At 41.0% G+C, this 24581-nt stretch overlaps 1 protein-coding gene across 3 annotated transcripts in view; it reads left to right on the forward strand.

The window, feature by feature from the left end:
• Positions 1–24016, forward strand: part of LOC118099902 (1-phosphatidylinositol 4,5-bisphosphate phosphodiesterase beta-1) — a 110502-nt gene extending 86486 nt beyond the window's left edge. Inside the window, exons 16-34 of one of the 3 annotated variants that reach the window (XM_035144699.2) lie at positions 45–115; positions 354–450; positions 1091–1175; positions 1791–1915; positions 2017–2171; positions 2250–2414; positions 2670–2769; positions 3051–3155; positions 3275–3390; positions 5548–5683; positions 6160–6213; positions 6562–6781; positions 7807–7975; positions 9162–9238; positions 9342–9431; positions 9583–9640; positions 9814–9900; positions 10883–10907; positions 21488–24016. In XM_035144699.2, the coding sequence (XP_035000590.2) occupies positions 45–115; positions 354–450; positions 1091–1175; positions 1791–1915; positions 2017–2171; positions 2250–2414; positions 2670–2769; positions 3051–3155; positions 3275–3390; positions 5548–5683; positions 6160–6213; positions 6562–6781; positions 7807–7975; positions 9162–9238; positions 9342–9431; positions 9583–9640; positions 9814–9900; positions 10883–10907; positions 21488–21585 (2033 nt within the window). In that variant the 3' untranslated portion in view covers positions 21586–24016. Of the gene's footprint in view, positions 1–44; positions 116–353; positions 451–1090; positions 1176–1790; positions 1916–2016; positions 2172–2249; positions 2415–2669; positions 2770–3050; positions 3156–3274; positions 3391–5547; positions 5684–6159; positions 6214–6561; positions 6782–7806; positions 7976–9161; positions 9239–9341; positions 9432–9582; positions 9641–9813; positions 9901–10882; positions 10908–21487 lie in introns of those variants that run through there. The other 2 variants (XM_035144698.2, XR_004694384.2) reach the window with 2 other exon arrangements.
• Positions 24017–24581: the final 565 nt, after the last annotated feature.

Below are 24581 nucleotides of genomic sequence, written 5' to 3' on the forward strand. Positions count from 1 at the left end.
CATTTAGCTTTATGTAATGTTATTATCTGTGACTCATGTTTCAGGTGAGGTGGAGGCAGAAAGTGAAGATGAAGATGATGATGATGACGACTGTAAAAAGGGCTCAATGGATGAGGTTTGTCCTTCGCTCTGCATTCAGTTCAAATACTAGTAATGCTTGACATTCATAGCTCAGTAGTGTGCACGTCATGTGCTAAGACTGCCTCCTAGTGTCCGTATTTGATCATGCATTTAATCCCTACTGTCTTCAAAGTTCTTCTCAATGTTTTTAAAATATTGCGTGTGTGTGTGTGTGTGTGTGTGTGTGTGTGTGTGTGTGTGTGTGTGTGTGTGTTTGTGTTTGTGCGTTACAGGGCACAGCAGGCAGTGAGGCATTTGCCACAGAGGAAATGTCCAACCTGGTCATCTACATCCAACCAGTCAAGTTTAACAGCTTTGAGGCTTCCAAAAGTAAGTGAGAACATAATACACATGTAGTCTAAAAACAGACAACTGCTAACAACTGCTATTACTATGGAGTATTGGGGCAATTTAAAGGGGGGAAAAATCTTGAGATTTCAAGGATAATATTTAATATTATTAGCACTCTGTTATATTAATATTACAAAAAATAAGTCATTTAATTACTAACAAAAAAATCATAATTAAAAAGAATATAGTGAAAATGTTAAGTTACATCTCATTTTACGGGGGGATATCAGAAGATCAACTTGTCGCCTGCGTTTAAAATGAGGAATGTGGAGCATCTTGTTAAGTTAAACTTTGGTATAAGTTCCATAAATAATGAAAATACTGAACCGTTTGACTTATAAACTCCACATTATTCTCAAAATATAAATCTTTCTAATTCAATCCAATTCTGTCCTATGATTGAGCAGATATTAGTTTGTGAAGTCATAAGAAATCTTAAAATATTTTGCTTACAAAATGATATTCACTAATGTCTCAGGGTTTGTTTTCTCTTGGGAAGTTTTGGAATAATTTTTTGAAACAAGTGTTACAGCAGCGGTACATTTAGACATCAATGTTTTAATCTATCTAACCGTTCGATAATTCTGATCAGTGTATCTCTCTATCTATCTGCCTGCAGAGATCAATCGCAGTTACCAGATGTCGTCCTTCGTAGAGACCAAAGCTTTGGAGCAACTGACCAAATGCCCTGTCGAGTTTGTGGAGTATCCTTCTCACTTTTATGGAAGCAGCGAGTCGTACAACTTCATATGACTCACAGTAATTCAATCACGCTAAAGAAACCTAATTAAAATGAATGTATTCAGTCAACAGAAACGCTAGAGTGCTTTTACTTTGAAACAGGTACTGGAAGTGTTGAAAATATTTATCTTTGTGACACAAATACACGTTGAAACTGTGGCGAAAGATCCTTTTCACTCTGTGAACCACATGCGGTTCAAGGAAAAATAGGCGAATCCCCGACTCTAGAAGAACCAGGACTGAGACACGAGGCTCATGCAGAAAGTGATAACATGGGCGCGGAGATGAAAAGCAAGACGTTCCATGAAGCACATATGCTGCTTACACATCCAGTTTAGCCAGCGTGTTATGGTAGAAACAGCATCATTCTGCTCTTTACGGTCCCTTTGCATCTGTAGCTCATCCTGTCAGTGGAAGTAACGGATAATAAGATAATAAACTAAAATCAATAATTCAGATTTTAATGCAGTCTTACAAGTATACACGGCTGTACTTGCAGAAAAAGGGTAGAGGAGATGGTGGCAGCTGCAGCAGTAGCAGTAATTTTTAATGCTCTTCCTTAACACAGCTCTTTTCAGATACAACAAGCTGCAGCTGAGCAGGATTTACCCTAAAGGTACTCGAGTGGATTCATCCAACTACAACCCTCAGCTCTTCTGGAATGCTGGCTGTCAGCTGGTGGCTCTCAATTTCCAAACCATTGGTGAGGGACGATCCTTCATTCCATCACACTGCTCGGAGCAGTTATTGCTATTATTAAACCGCGTGTTTGATTTGACTGTGATTCTAATCTTCGCTCCACAGATTTGTCCATGCAGCTGAACCTGGGCATGTACGAGTACAATGGCAAATGTGGATACCGACTCAAACCAGAGTTCATGAGACGACCAGACAAACACTTTGACCCTTTCACTGAGAGCACGGTGGATGGGATAGTAGCCAACACACTGTCTGTTAAGGTATGTGTTGGTCTTTTTTGTGTTTGTGTGGCTCTGTGTGTGTTTGAGTGTATTTATCTCTCTCCTCCTTCCTTCCAGATTATCTCAGGCCAGTTCCTGTCGGATAAGAAAGTGGGCACATACGTGGAGATCGACATGTTCGGCTTGCCTGTGGACACCAAGAGGAAAGCCTTCAAGACCAAGACATCTCAGGGCAATGCCATCAACCCTGTCTGGGAGGAGGAGGCCATTGTCTTCAAGAAGGTGAGACGAAGTGGTCACATTTTATTTGAACAGTTTACGTGCTTGGAAGTAAAGTTTCAGGCAATTTTATCGGACAAGTATTACGACACATACAAACTGGAGTGGTACTTAATAGAGCACATATGTTCGTCAACGTCCAACACTCCAACAATCAAGTCGCACCAAATTGCTCTAAATATGCCTAATTGTTTTTTCATCAGGATGCATGTATTATCAGGAGAGGGAATGACCTGGGTGTATTTTCTATTTCCTCAGGTTGTTCTGCCCACACTTGCTTCATTAAGGATCGCTGTGTTTGAAGAGGGAGGAAAGTTCATCGGCCACCGCATCATTCCTGTGTCAGCCATCCGTCCAGGTGAGTTTTCATTTGACATCCCCTCTGTCTTTATCTATGTCTAAGACCCATACATAGAACAATAAAATAATGCAATTATTATAAACAATAAAAATTGCATCAAAATGACTATGGTAAATGTACATTTTGTGTGAATCATGAACCAGAGGATGAAATGTTCACATAAGCTACAGTTTGTCCCTTAAATGTGTTTAACTTATTGGATGCTATGCTACTGTGTAGGTTACTCTTCTAAATAAGCTTCTTTGCTGATGGATGTTTCTCTCACTCAAACCCTGCAGGCTATCACTACATCAGCCTGAGAAATGAGAAGAACCAGTCCCTGACGCTGCCCGCTCTGTTTGTGTATGTGGAAGTGAAGGACTATGTTCCAGACACATTTGCAGGTGAGTCAGGTGAACGTTCTCAAACCAAAACTTTAAATGTTTTGAACTGAAAACGCTGCAGGTTCAAAGTCAGGTTTGTTGTCACAAAAAAACCCCCTCTTTTCTTCCTTTTCCCCCAGATGTCATTGAAGCGTTGTCCAATCCCATCCGCTATGTCAACCTGATGGAGCAAAGAGCCAATCAGCTGGCTGCTCTCACTCTGGAAGAGGGAGGAGAGGAGGAAGGTGACAAAGAGGTGTGTGTTTATACTCATTTCTGCAGAGTACATAGACATTAGTTTTCTTATGTGTGGAGAGCTTTGTGCCATTAAACAGTTTATCAATAAGATGAGCAGCCCTGTGGTCAGCCGGCTGCTGGTATAGAAATTCATGCGGCCCGGAGTCTGAGAAGCTGCAGAAAGAGGTGGAGCTCCTTTGCTTTAGTACGAGGAGGGTTTTCTAATAAAACCACAAAGTACTTTAAAACCCACAGCCAGCACCACTGCAGTAGAAGATGGATGGTGAACCACTGCTTGTTTCCACCACAGATATAATCAAAACACTTTGTTTGGGCTATTTTTCATTCCCAGTCCCTCTATGATAAAGTATACTGCAGCCACAGCCGTAGCAGCACTGTTGCTGTATTTAATCAAGTCTCTTCCAGCATCCGCCTGCAGGCCCTGATACTGGGTTTCCTCTGGGGGGTGGGTTCTTTAAATGTGACTCTGTGTACTTTCATTATTATTCTTAAAGGTAATTCCTCACAGGGAGTGACACGAGTAATTAACAGTATATACCACTGGAAGTCAGACACTGTCTCTTCAATATAATACAGCAGGTGAAGAAATATACAATTTACAGTTTCGAACTCGTTCTGTAGGTCCAAGGCTATTTGGCTCAACTCAACTGTCCAGAGACAAGTTCAAAAACATGTTTTTTCCTTTTTGTTGTCTAACCTTGACTTCGCATAAAGTTGCTTTAACTAATATATCCATATTTGCAATTCATGAACTTGTTAGTGTAAAGAGATCATCTAAAAAGTTTAGCTTCCAAACCCCATAGACTATCATCGCCGACCTCTGCCTGACAGAACATTTTAGAATCCTTCAGCCCATAATTTTAAATTACCTGCAAGTTCACTTGTCAAACATCACTCCAACTGAATGCTAATGCTGCTCCATTTATGTTGGATGTGTACATAGGCAACGGCATGCTAACACATTAGCTATACGAACTTTTTAAGACTGTAATGACTGTAATCACCAATGTGATTTAATAGCAGTTTACGTCTGACACTTTGAATTTAAAAACCCTCCCACACTTGAAGCATAATTTATGAACGACTGACTAACTGGATCCATGTGATGTGATACACTTCACACTGGAGCTATACCAACTGCTGTATATGAATCAAAACTAGAGTTGGCAGTGACCTTTAACTTCAGTACAGGCTTCATTTCGGAGGGTTGTAACAACGATTACGCTGCATATATGTTACACTCATGGGACATAAGCGTTATAGTTGAAATGATTTTATTTAACGTGTTATGTTGTAAATGGGATGGTGAAAGTAATTTTAAATGGATCTAACGGAGAGAACAAGTAGCCAAGGAGTAATGTGGGTTGCAGTGCAATAGAGAACAGGGAAAGTGATGAAATCTGATCAGAGATCTGAACAATTTCCAAGACTTAAGTTTGGATAAATTTAGGGTAAGAGGCCAGGCAGGACACAGGGTTATCTGAGGTTATTAGAACAGGGGACTGGAAAGAAGGGTTGTCCCTGAGGGGCTCCGCTTATCTGATTTGCCAGCTGATAAGATTTCCCACAAGGGGCGGCTGACAAAGAGCGGTTTCATGCCGTGACCATGGCAACAGTCGTCAAAAGCGGTAGAGCATTGAAAGGCAGAGCACAGTTCGCCGAGATGAATATAAAGAGGAGCAGAGGAAGAAAGGAGAAGGTCCGGCTATCGTGACTAGAACAGAGATTGCCGAAACTGCATTAACCTTTCAGAGATAAGAGCGTTTAGTCGGAGATACGTCCGAGCCAAGGGGAAATTAAGACCTGCTCCGCCTCGGCACAGGACGCAATGCTGAGAGTGGGTTACCAAAGCTATGTCTACAAACTGTCCTGCAGGACCCAGGTACAGCAGGGGACTTCCGAAACAGATACGACCACTTGAGGAGGTTTATACTCCTCCCAAAAAAATATGCAGCAGAGATGTGTGTTGCACTTGATGTGTGTGTGTGCGACACTGCCGTCAAACTTTAAATGCACTTTCCGCACTCTAACTTATTCAAACAATTTAACATTATTGATTTAAAGACTTATTAGGTTTGGTAAGTGGTTCTGCAGAGGTATCAGCGTTGAGTAGTGCAATCATTTGTATTGACTAACAAGTGGGATTGATCGACAGGTGGAGGCAGGAAGCGACGCCCCCTCAGAATCGAGGGTGGACCAGAGGGTGACGACGCCGACAGAGAACGGAGTGAGCTCCACACCCATCATCGCCCCTAAACAGCCGTCACTCGTCGGCCAGAACCAGTCTGCAGGTGCTCCATAATCACACGTGCAATAATTCACAGTCCATTGTACTGTAGGTGCATAACAAGTTGATTTGTATTTGTTCTTACATTGCCTTAAGATGTCACATTTAGTTTACTTCATATTTAATTTAATTTAAACATCACAGTCGCATTTTGACTGCACTGTAAGAATATATGTCTTTATTCTGAAATGATTATTCTGTCTTTAATCATAATAATACACTTGTAATTTATTTAAAATATCATATGGAGAATAAATCTGGGTCTTACGGCTTAATAATGAAAAACACTAGTAAAAAATTTAGTTTGGCTTCAAGATTATTAATCAGAACAGAAAATGTTTGCTCCCCTGCTGATCTATTGATTTGCTCTGACTTTGATTCTTTGGGGTGATAAATAAGCTTCTACTGTTCATATAAATGTCAAGTTCTGAGATAATATTGTACAAATTACTTCATTAACTCTACTTGTTTTGTCGCCAGGCTCACTGAAACCACCAGTGAAGAGTGAGGACATCGTTCAGAGTGTTCTCACCGGTAAGATGACGGTTTCAAACATCAGATTTTATCGAAATGATTCCTGATTTAATGTGAAAGCAATGATGGGTGTTGAAGGGTTATTCATGACAAACTATGATAAACTATGATCATTATTGTTGTTGCTACGTCATTAATATGATTCTGTGATTGTCTATATTGTATTTGTGCTGTGGCAACACATGTTAACGTCTTGCCCAAAAAAGACTGAATTTAATTGAATTGAAATTGATAAATGAGTTAAACATAGTCTGGTATCAAGAATATTTTTTTTTTGTTTAGTTTACTTGTGTATTTCATCATATTTTTGCTCTCTTGACTTTCGTCCTCCATCCCCTTTCCCCGCAGAACTGGAAGCTCAGACATTGGAGGAGCTGAAGCAACAGAAGGGCATTGTTCGGGAGCAGAAGAAGCAGTACAAGGAGATGAAGGAGCTGGTTCGCAAACACCACCGCAAGACCAGCGAGCTGATCAAAGAGCACACAGCTCGCACGTCCGAGCTGCAGAGCCAGCATCAGCGCCGGCGCTCCACCCTGAGGAAGAGCCACAAACAAGACGGTAAGAAAAGGTAGGTAGTCCTCCTCTTCTCCGCTTCAAGCCGTTCTACTTTTTCATTTCCCCTCCCCTGCTTTTGAGATTTTGGCATTATCAAATCGCATGGGCTTCTGTGTAAGCTCCCACGAGACATTTTATTTTCTACATAGCAGAGAAAACTATGGAAGTACAAACATAACATTTTCAGTAAGCTCTTTTCTCTGAGCTGTAAAGAGCATGTCACTTGCAGATATATTGTTGTCACTCTCCATCTGCACACACTTTACATGTGTCCATGTGTATGTGTAGCTCACAATTTTGACGAGGTCGCTTCTTTTGGGACATTTAAAAGTCATTCTGGGATATGCAGTAAATCTCAATCTAAAATAAATAATGAGGCAAGTTTTGCAAAAGTGGGAATGCCATTAATACAAGATTTTCAACACAACATCAGAAGTTAACTCATAGTTAACTCATAGTTAACTTCTGATACCCTCCTACTGTTTTTCTTCTTTTCCTCCATCTACACAATCACACAGTCAAATACATATTAAATCCAGTGTTGCATGTTAAATAGCTCGGAGACTAAAAGTAAAGGACAGAAGTTGCCCTCCTCAGGAAGTAAAGAATGAGAATCAGTGGATACATTTTCCCCCACACCAGGGGGACCCATTCAGGACCCACAGGACTCCATCGTACACTGACGAATCAGAACTCACCGCACACAGGACCTCAGAGGCCCACAGGAAAAGAAAGATAACACATTGAAGCGAGTTGCTTTGAGATAAGAGTCCTCTGTGATGTTTGAAATTACTTCAAAACCCTGACGTCAGTGTTCTTAGCACCACAGCCTGAGGGGGCTCTGCAGACATGTAAAGAAGGTTATTTCAATTACCAGCCAAACCGTTATCGAGGTTGCTCTGAGGAATATAGCACTTTTAAAAAATATAAATATGCATATAGCGTGCATTTATTAACTGTATCTGTATAAGTTAGGCACACTCTTCTGTCATTGAAGCAAACTCATTTGTGAATGTGTGTTTGCATGGACTCGTGCAGCCGGTCCGAGCACTCTCTGTCGACCCTGGACAAGGATCTGTGTGAGCTGGATCAGGAGTGTAACCAGCGGCTTGCTGAGCTGAAGGAGCAGCAGCAGCAGCAGCTCCTCACGCTTCGCCAGGAGCAGTACTACAGCGAGAAGTACCAGAAACGAGAACACATCAAACAGGTGCTCACAAACACCCACAACAAATACATTTCAAGTGAATGGGAAAGCAGTCTCAAAAGGGTTTTAGCTCTGTATCAGTCATAATCCTCATCCATAACACACAGGAAAACATGACCAGTGGGAGATTTCAAACCGAAACAGGGCCTGCATTGTTCCCTAGCCTCACAGAAGTAGTGTGGACGGCAGGAGTAACAGTAGCAACAGTGATGAGTTTCAAAACAAAATAGGAGTTCATGTTTTCATTTAAATATTTAGAGATACCATATCTACACTTGTTTCCCTACGTATGATCCCTGGTGTCCTCATTTGTTGCTGACTATATGTAGTATGAACAAATCCCTTTGAAATTGTATTTACATGCGTATGCAAGTCTCCAATTCACTTTAGAGGCTTATAACAGTTTTTTGGTATTGAAACCTTCTATCTTGAATGTCTACTTAGTATTTTGTAATAATTGTCAGGCACACATATAGATATAGAGGACTTGCAGCCTTAGTTCACGCCCAGTTTTTCCTGTCATCTCTGTACATCTCTGTAAGTTTCCTATTATCGGCCACCAACTTACAGCTAATTTCATACTTGTCACTGCACGTGTGTCGTTATTAAACTTTTGAAAAGGGATATTTTTTGTATTATTTAAAAACATTTCCTTATATGTACTTCTCCAGAATTAAGGATACCAGTCAGAGTAATGCCAGTTCCTACCCAAACAGTACACAAGTACAGTGGGATAAACAAAAACACATGTGCCCCACACACACACACACGCACACACACAGGAGCTTGCCCTGACTTGTATTGGATTTGATATAGCGCTGACTGTCCCAAAGCTCAGAGAGGCTAATGCAGATGAACCAGATGAAGCAAATAATGAATAAATGAATACTGCAATAAACTCCACAGCACCCCCCACCCCCTCTCAGAATATTACTGCAGTCGTTCTGCTGCCTGTGCACATGTTCTGGTGCTTGGTGTGGAAAAATCAATGTCTTCTGCTCCAGTACACCTGTGCTGTGAGCACAGCTGAGGTGTCAGAAATGGAGGTTGTGTTGTTTCCCTGATTTGAGTGCAGTTTGATTGGGATCAGAAGGTCAGCAAATGAAGTGAAATATTAACTTGATTTATTAAGAATGTCGTACAGACTAAACAAAAATGTTGCTCTGTCCGATTTTGACTTTGTCTCCAGCTGGTTGAGAAGCTGACCACCATAGCAGAGGAGTGCCAGAGTGCTCAGCTCAAGAAGCTCCGAGACATCTGTGAGAAGTAAGTGCACAGCACAAACACACACTCACAAAACCGCACAGGAACCCTGTTCACGTTTTAATTCTCTCTCTCAATGCTGCTCTCTTTGTTTCATCACACACAGAGAAAAGAAGGATCTGAAGAAGAAAATGGACAAGAAACGGCAAGAGAAAATCAACGAAGCCAAATCTAAAGACAAGAATGTGACGGAGGAGTAAGTATTTGTATTTGATCAGGTGAATGAAGTCAATTTCAGTGTGGGTTTGGTTGTTATACATAATATGACCACTAGATGTCACTGAAGACTAATGATTTAGCACCACAGGGGCTGGTAAATATATTTGACTGTAAACTTCTTCCGTTAGAGAGAAGCTGGAGATCAACAGATCGTTTGTCAATGAGGTGGTGCAGTACATCAAACGGGTAAGAGATGATCATAGAAAAAGTATATTATGATAGAGAACTTTCTGGAATCAATATCACTGTATTTTGCACCATCAGTAGAGTTACTACAGGCTACAGTTCATACACCCCTATGCTTACTTATTTATGGGTACATCCTTTGTGTTTGTGTGTTTGTTTGTGTGTGTTTGTAGTTGGAAGATGCACAGAGTAAAAGACAGGAGAGACTACTGGAGAAGCACAAGGACATCCGCCAGCAGATATTAGACGAAAGGCCAAAGGTACGACATTTATGATCTACTGCATATCAATATTTTTGTCACAAATCCCTGGTCTGTCGACTGACATGATCCACCAATGGGGTGTCAGGGACCAGTGGTCAGGATTCTCCTTTGGTCCTCACACATGCAAAAAATGAACACATTGTGTCATATTATAATTTGATGTGGCTACAAATAGAAATCCAGTTGCACAATCATCAAAAAGTATCTTAAATCTGAAAACAAATCTATGAAGAGCTTTAAAAATAAGCAAATAAACTAATGCATTCTTGCTATGGATAAATAAAAGTCTTTATATGTGCGGTTAATGTACCAAAGAGCACCTTATGGTTGTTTATAAATATATTTCCAGAGAGTTTTTATATAAAGAGGGTTATGTGTCAATATTGCTACCACAAAGGTAGATGCATAGACTGTATATAATAATATATGTTATCTATGTTACTTAAAGGTAGATGTTATTTTACACATATTCAGCATAAGTAAGTGCTTTAAAGCTTTTTACACAATTTTATTTAAGTTATTTATTGTTTTGATAAGAAAAATAACTTTGGTTTAGTATACGTCTCTAAAACCAATCTTTTTAACCAAACACCAGCTTCTCATTTTCACCACTAGGTGGCGACATTTACCAGGTTTAGTTTGATGCTGCTTATAGATGCTGCACTGTCTGGTACTTGTGTGCAAAATGTAAAACATTACCGAATAAGAAGCTGTTGCCGGTTTAAATGCTAATTCCTGCTTCATTGTCCATGGTAAATAGTTCATCTACATGTAAGAGTTGTGCATTTGTGTATTAGTGAAGAGCGGGTAATTGCTCCTATGCTGTAGCTGCAACAATGGCTGTAATACATTTATGGCACTCATCCAGATGCTACATATACTTGGGTTTATTGTGAGGTGAGCACTTGTGTGTGCCTGTGGGAGTTCTGCTTTTCTTCTATATGAGTTCTCAACCTTGACATTGTGACTGTCATTGTAGGAGGGCTTTGAAGCTGAAGAGCATGGTAAGACCCTTGTTCCATCCCTCTGTTCAGTATTAATATAGCATCAGTGCAGCAGCATTAATATGCAAGCTTGTATAAGCCTGGGCCACTGACTGGCAACAAGTGAATGTGCACTGCATCTCTATGATGTTTGAATTATTGCTAAATTTTTTTATATAAGAGCAAGAAATAGGCTGCGTTACTGTAATTTAGCAGTAATTGGCATCGCATGGCGGCATAACAGCGGCAGCAGATTGGCCTGTGCAGTGAGATCACACCCCAGTTGGAGTGTTCAGATTTCATCCCACCTGTCAGTGTCCTTGAGCAAGATCCTCTACACTAATCAGAGTAAAGGGGAATTAACTTCACCATTGTAGGCTTAATTATTATTGTATGTCTACACACTACACTAACACAGAATGTTGTTCTCCTGACCCTATCAAGAGGCGCAGTCATCTCACATGTAACATATCTGTAACATGAACCCATTACACAAATTATTAGCGTGTATTGTTGGAGTGATCATCATGAAAATATAATATCTCTCACTCTCTTGTTTTCTTCATCTCTTTCAATGAGCTTGATAAGATGTTGTTGCATTGCAGTGAAAGCCATATTACATCCCAGTGCCAGTGTAATGAAGATTGCCTCTGCTCTGCCAAGGAAACACTCTGCCGTGCTCCTCCGATCATGTCATGTTGTCAAAGGAGCACGGTGCACATTTAAAATACTCATGAGAGAGTGAGTGTGTGTTTTTTTAGACATATACATTAATACAAAGTCTCCTGTTGGAGACAGTTCCATGGCCGCCCACTCTCAGAGTGACAGCTCCCTGTTCCTTTAAACCTCTCTGAGTCGAGTGTGGGAGGTGCAGCACAGACGTGCACCTCAGTGCAGCACAGACAACCTCATGTGAGGCGCTGGGCTGTGTTCCACAAAGCTGCAGTAGGGAGAGATGAGGTGAATATGTGCTAGAGAGAGACGAGTGTTTAAAACGAAACAGGAGGATAAATTCAGAGATAACTGTATTTGCCTTGTCAACCAGTTGGTTTTCGTGTAAATGACTCAGGCTACTGTGTTCCTGTGGCGACAGTCGTCATCTTTAAATAGCTGCTCGAGCATCTTTGACAATAACACGCCGATTGCACTGATTTCACCAATATGTGCTGTGTCAACTAGTGTCATTAGTGTCTAATCAAGATTGAATTAAGCAAGTTTCCTTTGATTAGAGAGGGAGGCACATGCTGCTCCGCTTTCTTTTTCTTTTCTAGCTCACTTTAATATTGCAATCAGATTTCATTCTGTTAGCAATTATTGTTTCCCACAAAATCGTAACTGATTATCCATCACCTAGCCCGCTGTCACAATCTCTCCTCTAAATTGACATCCGCATCATGGCAAATTTAATTTGCCGGAAGAGGGCTATTGCATAGTAATCAACCACCTCTGCAATATCTATTCCCCTGCTATGGCTGTCATCTGTATGCAAAATATGCAAGAGATGTCAGAGGGACACGGCTCTGGAGACAACGAGCAGAAGATGCTCTGGGTTATGTTTGTTTAAAAAATCAGGACGCTTCCCACAACACCCAAAGTAAAGAATCCATTTATTGTGTTACATGATTCAGTTAAATCGTATTAAAATAAAGCGACAGAACCGTGTCGAACAACCTGGTATCATTCATACCTTAAAGAGCAACAGATCTCAGGGAGAGCTACTGTATATGGGGAAAAAGGTGAGGGAATAGCACAAAAAGTTTGAGAATGGAAAAAGAAAATCTGGAGTTTGAAGTGAACTCACCAGACCTCTAAAGTCCCCTCCACATCTTTGCATCAGGCTAAAGGCTCGAGGCTACGATCAGTCTAGTTCAGCTTTAAACTTGACCCCCCCCACACAGTGTGTTGAACCCAGCCGTGAGCGCAGAGCAAATCATGCTTCATCTGAAAGAATCATAACTCACCGAACTGTCTGAGGTGAAGGCAACGTGTGGGTAATGCAGGTTCCAGGTTTTGATAATGAAGAGGAAGATGTGTAGTTAAATCGATTATATTTTATATTTTTTCATTCATCAATTATATTTTTTTTATTCTCAACTGTCCATTATATATCTGAGAGTGTTAGAGCAATGCTGACGCTACAGAGTGAAGTTAAGAAGTTAAGGCAACTAGGCTGTGATCTACACAAAACCAGATTTTTATTTTATATCATGATGAAAGCCAGAAAAGTTCTAAAAAAATATAGAAAGATTTCACTGAAAATAATAAGAAGTGAGTCAATATATAAATCAGATTTTGAATGTACAAGTGCACTTCATCCTCTCGTGGCTGAAATGAGTTTTATAACAACAAACGCACACAAATCTTGAATATTTATAATACTCAGTGTTGAAAACAGATAAAACCTACAAATATAAAAACCTAGAGAAATGAGCCTGGAGAAAAGATTTTCCACTGGAGCTCAGGACTTCGTTAGAATCACTGACTGGTCTGCGTGTCGCTGTCAGCAGGCACCACAGTGGGGGATTTTCACAGCCATGATATCCTCTGTCTTATGCCCCGTGAATCTGAGCTGTGACTCTTCTTACATGGTCTTTCTCATTCTGCAGGTTTTTGGCCTGATTATACGTTTCACTTTCACTCTGTGAGGTTCCTGTCATTTATTTTTTATTTTTCTTTTAGCACCTGAAAAGACTTAGTTAGCCAGAGTCACTGCATGTATGACTGAACCTTGTCAAAATGACTCTAAATATGAATGTCGTAAATTTGGATCTAAATTAGGAAACACTGTTTCGTGATCAATATCAGGAACAATATGATATGATCATCGATGTAGTCAGCAACATGGCTCAGTGAGTTTGATCAGTGTATCCTTAGATAGTCATTGCCCAGTTATTCCAATGTTTGTCGGTTACATTCATCTAAAGTAATTTATTCCAGCTCTGTCTAAGTCACTGAACCAACACTGCTATGAGCAGGTCACTGGCCTTGTGACGCAGCCCCATCTGCGTATACGTGTGTGTGTGTGTGTGTGTGTGTGTGAATATGACGCACTGTTAAACACTTAATAATGAAGATGCTATCTGAATGCAGTCGTCTGGTGAGTTAGCTTTCAGGACAAACTGTCATTAAGTCCTGATGAGAGTAAACAACAGCAGAAAGATGGACAGATAAACATAGAATGCTAAAGGACTGGATGACAGGATGTAGACAGCTCCGATTGGGGGCTAATGGATGAGCGAATATATAAAAAACATATTTTTGTTGTGTGCGTCTATGTTTGGTGTGTGTGTGTTAGTCATAATGAATCACAGACAGAAAGATACAATATACGTACTTTCCTGGAGAGAGTTCTGACCCAGTTTCTCCTCCGGGCTCAGATCAGCCACTTTAACCATCCCAAGTTGAGGCCCAATACAATGTGTGTGTACTCACATGCATGTGATTTATCAACCCAACCTATATATATATTATATATACTATATATTTCGTAAAAGGTGACATGATCACATGTTTTTATCTTTAGATAATTACGACTGTCAACAGGTAAACACAAACAAATGTAAACAAAGTTGTCTCCACTACCACCTGTTGAAAAATGAAGCTCAAATATTCCGGCTACGGGTGCTGCCATCTTGCATTTTTGGCATCATTTACCATAAGCATTTGCACGTGGACCAACATCAGTGTGTTAGGAACTACCTAAAATGAAAGAGACCATCTTGAAGAAAAATGTATTTAACCTTTACTTTGACTTTTTATTTTAGTCCATGTCCCATCCCCTTACATGTGGGAGGTGGGGTTAATGACCTATACTGCAGCCAGCCACCAGTGGGCGATCAGGATGAAATGGCGTCACTTTTGGGTAGCTGTCATGCCGACCATCTTTATATACAATCTCAATAGGCACAGGCACCAAACAATTTAAAGGTGAAGTTATGTCAAATGTAAGAAACATATAAGCTTCATCTCTATTATATAAGAGGCTGTAACTTTTATTTGTTAAAGTCTGAGTGGGTGAAGGTGATCTCCTAAACGGTAAGCAAAGGGAGAAAGGGAAAAGAAAGACATGGCAACATATGTCGTCACTCGCAGCGTGTGCACTCAGGTGTCAGTGTCCTGCAAATGATCCAATCAAAACGCCCCCCGGGAGCCAGCAGTACCCAGCACGATGGCAAGTGCAGTTTCGACACACCTCAAGATCTTATATCCTGTCATGTAGCCTCCTCTCTGTTCCCGTCTTGCTCTCAGACGCAAGGTCAAGTTCACAATGACAACTGTTATTATTCACACATTAAGTCAATGTGGTCTTTTTATTAGTGGGTAAAGGAAAATACAGACTCACTTTTTATGAAGTTTATGATCTTCTGAGAGTGTTTTGTGACTTATAATCGTACTAGCATTTCATTTTTATATTTGCAGCTGCATATTAAGAATTGTACCTTTTGATTTAAGTCAGCTCTTGTCCTGAATACTAATAGCTGAATAAGATTAGGGAAAGTTAGTTACTATAGAGCAGCTTTTTTTTTAACATAACCGTTTTTGACATCAATTTGAAGTCAGAGGAATTTTGTGCTCTTTGTCTGATAAACTGTAGGAGCTAGTAGTCAGTTCACAGTTTTATTCAACCAGACTACACAGTAAAAGATAGACGTCCAGTGTAAAGGATTGCAGCATTTTAGGATTGTTCTCTAAAGGCTTACCACACCATGTGGTAATACCTCTGTACAAGGCATCCCCTCCACACATTATTTTGGCAGTGAAAGGGATATGAAATAGTGATAAGGCAATATGTTTCACAATAGTGTGCGTCGGTGTGTGTGTGGTGTGTGAATGTGTGTGATTTATATTGGAGAGGCGCTGATTCTTTCTACTTAGATCAAAAGGAGGATCTGATCCTATGGTGTCCCCCCACTGTGCAAGCCTTTAACCAACACGCATGTATGCACACACACACTCATTCATTAGACAAGCAGGAGTCCTTTGCGGTCGTCATGGAAACTCCCCACCCCCCACCCCCCCTCCCCATCTCCCATATCCCCTTCAATCCCACTCTCCGCAATCTGTTAATTTGGAACCGAGTCCTCGTGACGCAATTTCAGCAATGGTTACTGGAGGTGGAGGACGGGGAGAGGAGGGAGGGATAGAGGGGGGGGGGGACAGGTTGGAGGAGACGCAGAAGAAGAGAGCGAGTGTGAGCCCACCCTCCTTTTTCCTCTGTCTCTCTTTTTTTTGTTAACGTCCCCCTCTCTTGCACTGGTTGATGAAGAGGTGGTCACTATGTTGCCTCATAAGAGAAGTTTGATCTGCATCATCTCTGGGTGGTCTGTTTGCATCAATAATGAACTTGTGCCCATGCACACACACACACACACACACACACACACACACACACACACACACACACACACACACACAACACACACACACACACGCAGGGAACACTGTGTGCAAACCAGGGGGCAGTGAAGTAAAATCCATGGTGAGTTTGTGAGTGTGCGAGTGTGCGCACATGTTGCACACATGTTGTTACCACTCTGCTCTATTATGCTAGCTGCTATTTTAGTGCACGAGCGTTCATTATGTATGCCCACGTGTGCTAATGAAGCTCTCCAGGGTTGTGCTCCGTCTGAGGAACATTCCCGACTCCTGAAACTATCCCTCTCTGCAGTGTAGTTCTGAGGTTTATGGCTTTAGCTGGAGCAACGTGTCAGTTGAGAACACCACCTCTGGGGCCTGATAATATGCAGAAGAGAGAATGGGTGGATGTGAAAATAATTAAAGTTTAAAAAATTGACCAGTTACTTCAATTGTAACGGATTTTGCTGCACCACTGTTCACCCCTCCATCGTCATAGTGGTGAGTAGATAATAAGTGACTTTTCCTTTTTCTGTGAACTATCCCTTTAAGCTTTACAGCAACGGGTTGTTTCAGATGAGAAAAGTCAATGGAACTTTAAAAACAGTGGTGGTGACCCTCATCTCATTTCTTGGACATGGGATCTTGGGTTTAGCCTAATTGGGCTGTGTTTAGATATGCAGTGTTTCTCAAGGTCAGGACACACATAGCGTTACACGTCACACGGTCTATGTAATGAGGCTGCTTCGGTGGCCTGGCTCCGTGTCACTGAAGACTATTTCCAAGCAGTGACAGCATCTTATCGTGACAGTAAGACGTTGCGCGGTGTTAACGTAGCTGCATACTGGAGCTGTGGATGCGGTGGGCTGCCAGTAGAAGAGGTTTTTGGCAGCGCTGCAGCAGCAGGCGTTATGTCATGGCTCAAAGCAAAGAATTAATTTGGCTCTTCGGAGGCCTTCTCCACTTCCCCTGATAGATCTTCAAAACGAGGACAGCTGGTGAAGAAGGTCACTGAGTGCTGTATTTTAAGAAAGGCAGAAATTTGTGTGTATGCGTGCGTGTGTGTGTGTGTGTGGGGGGTTGTTGATGATGGATGACAGATCTTCAGAGATGAGAGGCAGATTTAAAAGCTGGCTGGATAGCTGCCGTGGCTGGTTTGTGTCCAAACAGAAACTGGACCGCACACACACACATCTTTAGGCTATATACACTATGCAGAAGTACACACAGCGAAAGTGCACATGCAAACGTAGAATAGACAGGAAAATGCACAGTATTCTAACCTTAAAGGACTATTTGTTTCGACCTCATTATACAGTGGCTCAGAACATTTGTGCAATCGATGTCTCAATCAGAATTTAATCCGATTTAGCAATGATGAACCATTAGCTCTACGAAGCCTGAAACGTATGTTAAGTGAGAGACATCTTCACTTCACGAGAAGAATTTCACATGTTTGGTGATGATCATTAAGGCCTAGATCAGGAAAACTATCAAAAGATTGCATCTCTAGGTTTCTGTTCTCTCATTTGTCCATTTTTCTATCATTCCTTGAGATTTCCCTTTGTGAATACAAAGTGCGGGCATTATCGGGATCCAAACTCTAACAGACGGCTGTCACTGTTTGCTTCTGAGCTGTTGATTATACTCACAGGACATACACATGGATACAAGCAGTTAAAGACGGACACATGTCTTTCTGGTGAGTGCCTGGTGCCTGACTCCTCTGCCCCCTGCTCCCACCTCCTTCACATGTCCCATGGTGTCGTCAGATGGGAGAAAGATGACAGCTTTAATCATAGGGTGTTTGTGCCTCAGCAGGCAGGCTACAGGCAGGCTGTACACACACACACTCACACACACACTGTGCAGACTGTCCCACCCCTAAGTAGGTCATGCGCAGTGCAGAGCGGGGAAAGAGAGACGAGCTTTGGCGCATCTTTAGCCATCTGGTTGCGACGTGCACGATGGCCGCTGTGTGAGACCCACAGAGAGACTGAGAAAGAAAGAAAAGAGGTAAAAGAGAGTGAGAGGAAGGCAGCGAGGGAGAAGGAGGGAGGCATGTTTCGGGGAAGGTGACCTTGAGATGCCGTGTTTGGTGGGGGCTCTCACACACGTCAATGAGGCACTCAAAACATCGGAAAGACACAAGTCAAGAGCTCCTTCATTTTGCATAAAGACAGACGGCATCTTTGTGGTAAATACAGCTGATGAGATGGAAAAGTAGTCTGTGGATTTCTTGTGAATGTTTCATGAATTCTGATGGAAATATTCATTGTATTCTAACAACAACACAGCAACAGACCGTGAAATTGAGTTTTGAAACTACTGAATACCAGACAGTACTTTTTCCAACGTAATTTCCCCAAGATGTGACAGGGCACACCATAGCCTGTGTATAAAGATGGACGACACGTCTCCACTTCCTCCCACTATCCAGAAATGAGGCTAAAATGTCCCAGATATGAACACTGCCATCTTGTGCGTTTGAAGCCTTGATCTGGGCAGAAGCGATCGGAGGTTCGAGGTGTGGAGGTCCTGCTGATACAAAAAGTCAGTCTCAGCCGTCAATCATGATGGTTTACCCAGTTTTTATAGCATCAAATATTAAACTTACCTGAAAAATTTATGCTCGAACAATCCTCAGCGTTAAAAGGACTAATTAAAATGACAGAAACCATATTTGAGAAAAAATTATTTGATGCATACTTTGACATTTTAAGATTAGTACGTATAGCGCAGTCAGCCACCAGGGTGCGATCGAGATGCTTCGGCTGTCTTCCATATTCATATTATATAATAATAATAATAACTTAATAATAACTTAATAATAATTTTGGCATAATGACAATTTTTTATTTAACAAAATATCTTTAAGTAATATATAAGTCTAAACTCAGGAAGGTTGCCTGGTATAGATCAAGAAATATCTGATCAAATAATAAGTAAAGAAGCTTTGGAATATGAGCAGAGGTAATTTGATACTTGAAATAGTAAAGTAATAAGTTTGAATACATGCAGACACATCTTGATCTGGACTCAAACCCTATTGAGCCCATCCTCATACATACAAACACACTCATAATATACATAACCCAATATCATATGATATACCTCTTTCCCAGTATAGGAATTAATTTACTAGCAGTCAAGTGCTTTGTAACCGGTTTTCTCATTTTGTTATGCAGAGCTCTCAAATGAAATTAAAGTGCCATCTTATAATATATTAGGTAGAGAGGGCAGAAAATGAGCCAGTCCAGAGCATGATGACAATCCTTAACCTTCATCCCCACTCCCCTCCTCGTGTTCTCTTATGAGTCAGAAGTGTGGTGTGAGTTTGAAGTTGGCCCTGAGTCGATTAACAAAGGCTTCTCGGACAAAATATGGATCCCAGATAAAGCCTGTCGGAGCTTGCAGGTATTTTCGACCTCTCATAATGCTGACGTGACTGTATTGAGCTATGAGACTCTGACACCATTCGTCTTAGCAGCTTTTCTTTTAATTACTGCTCTCCCGTGGGAGCCTGTCGGGTAGTTAAACAGAGAAATCAGCATTACAGCAATTATTGGCGCACAATGAAATGAATACAATCTTGTCATCTGTAATCATTGGGGGCGTCTATGCCTGGGAGAAAACAGCTTCTCCTTTCTAGTTCTCGGTGAGAGAAGGGAGTGTGGTAGTAAATGGTTGCAGAGGGGTCTACGTCAGCGGACCGAGGCTCTTGTCAGAGCTGAATGTCAGGGTTCAAGGTCATGTCCTATCTGTCACTCTGTCCCTAGCCTTTCTTTTCAGTCTCCACTGTATGTAATGGAATAAAGGTCCTATGGAGTCCTATGAAAAGTCCTATGAAAATCAGTTTTTAGATAATAGTCATGGTAACTCTTGCAGCATCAACTATACCTCATCATATGCAACACAGCAAGGCAAGTGAAGAAATCATTAGAGATGCTGTAATCAGTATTACAATGGGTCAGGTGACTATATGTAATGTGAAAGTTGAATCAAGATAAACAAGCAGTTCCCTTTAGTTCCCTGGAACACTTCATTACCTTTTAGCTATTTTCCTTGGTTTAACATAACTTTAAACTTTAAACACCAGACAAAGTGAACACTGTGGTGCATTGAGCTGCAAATGAGCCAAATGTTTCCATTCGGAGTTGGTGGAGACCAAACACAGAGCTAAAAGGAGAGCAAATAATGGAATTGCACTGTTGGGTTTCTAGAATAATGACTTCCATCATGTCTTCTTGATTTGTAATTTAACAAAAGTTTGCTCAAATGTTCACCAGAGCTGATGTGTTTACAATGATCCTAGCAGAGTTGTTTAAAGTTGACTGATTCCATTCCTAAAACAGGAATAAATTGCATTTAGTTTTCATATAGTTTGTGTTTTTCTGAATTGTCTAAGCCAAGGTATGGAAATCTGTGACTGTCCAGCTATCGTTCTACGTCTATCTGTATGTATCCCTGTCTTGTTACATTATGCTTGCATGGCATATAAACAGGAAGCAGTGACTCCTTTGCAAATTGTTGCTGAAATGTTCAAGAAAAAGGAGATCTTTTTCTTGAACGGGTCATGTTCCTGGGTCACGGGTCATGTTCCTGGACCCAACAGGTTCACGACATGTGGTTGTTATTGAGTGTTTGCCTGTCGAACAGCCCTCTTTGTCGATTAGGCAGCTCATGATTGTTAACTCTTCTAAGGAGGTTGTGTTTTCACCCATCTTTGTTTCTTTGTGGACTTGGTTCTTTTCTTGTGAAGAGGGTTATGCAATAAGCACTGATTGGTGGAAGGATGTGGCATTGGCTAGGGAAGAATGCATTAAAATTTGATGTGGATCCAGGGCACTTTCTTTTATCACTTCTCATAACATTGCAAAATAAGACATTTGCAATATTTCCCTCTGGTTCTCGTGAAATAATGTCTGAATCTTGACGTAAACAAATCAGACATATAAGCTGTATGAGTTTATATGATTTGGTGCCGATCTTCAAACTAGTTTTCCTGATATTTTTCTATTATAAGAGCTAGATGGATGTAAAGCATTGTTTGGTCTTGGCGGAGAAAATCACTTTACTGAGTTCCATGCTAGTTCAGTTTATTCTCTTCTGAGAATTGCTTTGCGCTTTATAACCTCCTTTGTCACATATATGACACACTCCACATTAGAGATTTAATGTTCTAGTGAGGTTATTTTCCCTGATGTCGAGATTCTCCGTTGATTCCAGTGTTCTTCTCTCTGCAGCTACAGAGCGATCTGGACCAGGAGTACCAGGACAAGTTTCGCCGGCTACCTGTGGAGATCCAAGAATTTGTTCAGGACAGCAGCAAGGCCAAGCTTAGCGACGACGGCGTCAACGCAAACCTTGTCACGTCCTCGACAGCGGAGAAGCTCAACCACAAGGCGTCGCAGTCTGAGGACGACACGGAGGAGGGCTCGTCGGAAAGAGTATACGACACATCCCTTTAGAGATTTGATCTCGGCGCTGTGCTTCACACTGGGACACTGATTGCTGGATGTGTTTGTGGCGACAGATGTATCATGAGACTGCCCCAACTTTGGTCCTAATTTTAACCAGAGGGAGGATTAGATCAAATCTGAGCCTGAAGTGGTGAGTAGAGGTTCTCTCTACGTAGAGTGCAGTCTTGTCCACAAAACCATTCTTTTTTGTGTATTTGTATGTTACCTGTATTTTGTCGTCTCTTTCGATTCGGCCACAGGATGTGTTACAAAGCACTAACTATTTGCAGGAATTAACTTACTTGAACTATTGCACAGAGAGAGTAGTTTCTTTTTATGATTTTCTTTTATTATTATCATGATATTGACAGTAGTAGTAGAAGTGGTCAGTGAGGTGTGTGGTGCCAAGGTTTTGAATTAACTTACAGTGCTCATGTCAGTAAAGTGGAGTCAACTTGTACTGTAGAGAAACCACTGCATATTCAGCCTTTACAGCTTCCATCTTTATAAGATTTAGATTCACACATCCATTGCACTGAAGGCTCACTACGTAACTATGTAACTCTTACTTAAACCCAGAGGCACTGGTGGCTTGCTGGTTCTCTATTTTGTTCTCACAGAACTAAGCCTTTGTGTTGCTGCTATTTTGTTTTTAAAACCATCCATTTTTAACCATTATTTGGTTTTGTATGATATTTGGCATGATAATGTTATGCAGTGGTCTGTCATCCATTTTTGTTTCTTCTTTTTTAATCCTGGCTACTTTTTAACGAGTTTGTTTTGACTGTGGGCAGCTCTGTCCAGAGCGGGAGTGAAGGGAACATGTGCTGTACAGTATCTGCATGTATTTGACCAGCTGTAAACGTTACACTAGCTCAGTAGCAGAGATGTTTATTACATGTAAATCTATTTTCTCTTAAACATTTAAAACTGAACCTGCAAAATAGTGGACCCGGCGTGGCTTGATGCATCACTGTGGTAAAAAAACTGAAAAAGTTGTTTTTAACGACACACCTTTTAACGACAGATCCAACATCCTCCGGCTCGAGCTAACAGGTCACTCATTGTAGTCTCTACCTTTGTCCCCTTGAGCTGAAAATGTCAAACCAGGACATTCAAACACAAGAGGATCCTTCTGTAGTTCTATAGAAGTGGCTTCCTTCTTAACACTGTTCACTGTGCACCTGCCCAGTACATGCACGGGACAACAGGAGATACACTGGCATTACTCCCAATATCTGCCCACAATTGGTAGCTCTAGTCTGAAGTGGGGGAAACAGCTCAGTCATTTTTCAGCAGACCCCCAAAACGCTTAGTGCAGAACACCAGCGTGAACATGATCTCATGAAAAACGGAACTATCTCCTCTTTAAAGGTCCAGACCGTAGGGATTTAGTGACGTCTGATGATGATGATGATGATGGTGCAGATTGCAACCAACAGAATTCCACTCATATATACCTTTCCTAGTGTGTTGGAAATTCTAGAGCGGCCTTCAGATAACATAAATACCCGAAAGGTCCTCTCTAGAGCCATTGTTTTGATTTGTCCACTGAAACATGGCGGTGCAACATGGTCGGACTCCATGGAAGAGTCCATGGCTCATTCTAAGTGAACGAATATACCGTGCTTTTGAGTTTTAGCTAATTAAACACCAATGAAAACAGAATGGTGAATATTATATTCAAGATCTCCCAATAGATCACCCTGAATCCTGCACACTGGCCTTTAACTGTGCTGCCAGTAGCCACACGGAAGTGTTTATTACTTCCTTAACTGTCCGGTGCCACTTAACTCATTTGTGTGTCATTTTATATCAAATCATATTTCAGCTGAGTTTCCTTTTAGAGAAATACTTGTTGAAAGTGAAAGGATAACCTGACATGTGAGTACAAACTACTTAAAAACAACAAAAAAAAAGATGATGTTGATGTGAGAGTCCTGTGCCTTTGAATTGGTTTGCCTTGTTTGATGTTGAATGTGTGAAATGCATCATTGTTTCAAATGCCATCATACTATACAAAGCTGTCTGATATTGAATAGACCGTGTGCACTTTTTAGTACAGTACCACTACTGAGTAATGCTTGTGATGAGCAGTATTTGACATGTGTCTCATGAGAAATGCGAGACGTCCTTCTTTTCGTTCTGTCTTGAACCAACTTTATTTAACAGCCCCTCCTCCCTTTTCATCAAGTGTATGCACTCTGGAAATGTAAATGTATGACACAAAGGATAAAATATGAAGTTGATGAAAAAAATATATAGTGTAAAGGGACTTTGCCTGTAATTAAAATAAATGTGGCTATTATTGTACTTTGCTGGAGTGGAGTTGTGTGTCTTTTAATTTGCCATTGGTGGAACTAATATTGTGTTTTTCATATTTATTCCTACATCCTAAACCCTTTATGTCTGTGTTTGTGAATTACTATCATTCGTTTATCCTGTTGTGTTCTTTATTTTCATAATTTTATTCGTCTTGTTTTTTTTTTATCCAGAATTAATGTCCCAGTCTGTGATTGCTGTTTGTCTGCATTTAAATGTCACATGTCATTGCTTATTGCTTGACTAGGAATAGACATTTCATTGTTGAGTCTTTGGAACGAGGCAAAGACTGGACGGTAAAAAAAGAGACTGTGTATAACTGCACTGCAGAAATCAGGCCACGTGTGATATAATGATCCATAACCAGCTAGATAGAGAGAGTGTGTGTGTGTGTGTGTGTGTGTGTGTGTGTGTGTGTGTGTGTGTGTGTGTGTGTTTGGATGTATCTGTTGGGGGTGGTGGGCATATAGATATCAAGGGCAGGGGGAAGCCGGGAGAAAGGCTCAATGACCTAGTTCCTCATCACCTAGGTAACAATATCTTTGAAATGACCCTG

The sequence above is a fragment of the Hippoglossus stenolepis genome, chromosome 20 (genome assembly GCF_022539355.2).
Source record: "Hippoglossus stenolepis isolate QCI-W04-F060 chromosome 20, HSTE1.2, whole genome shotgun sequence".
Taxonomy (NCBI): Eukaryota; Metazoa; Chordata; class Actinopteri; order Pleuronectiformes; family Pleuronectidae; genus Hippoglossus; species Hippoglossus stenolepis.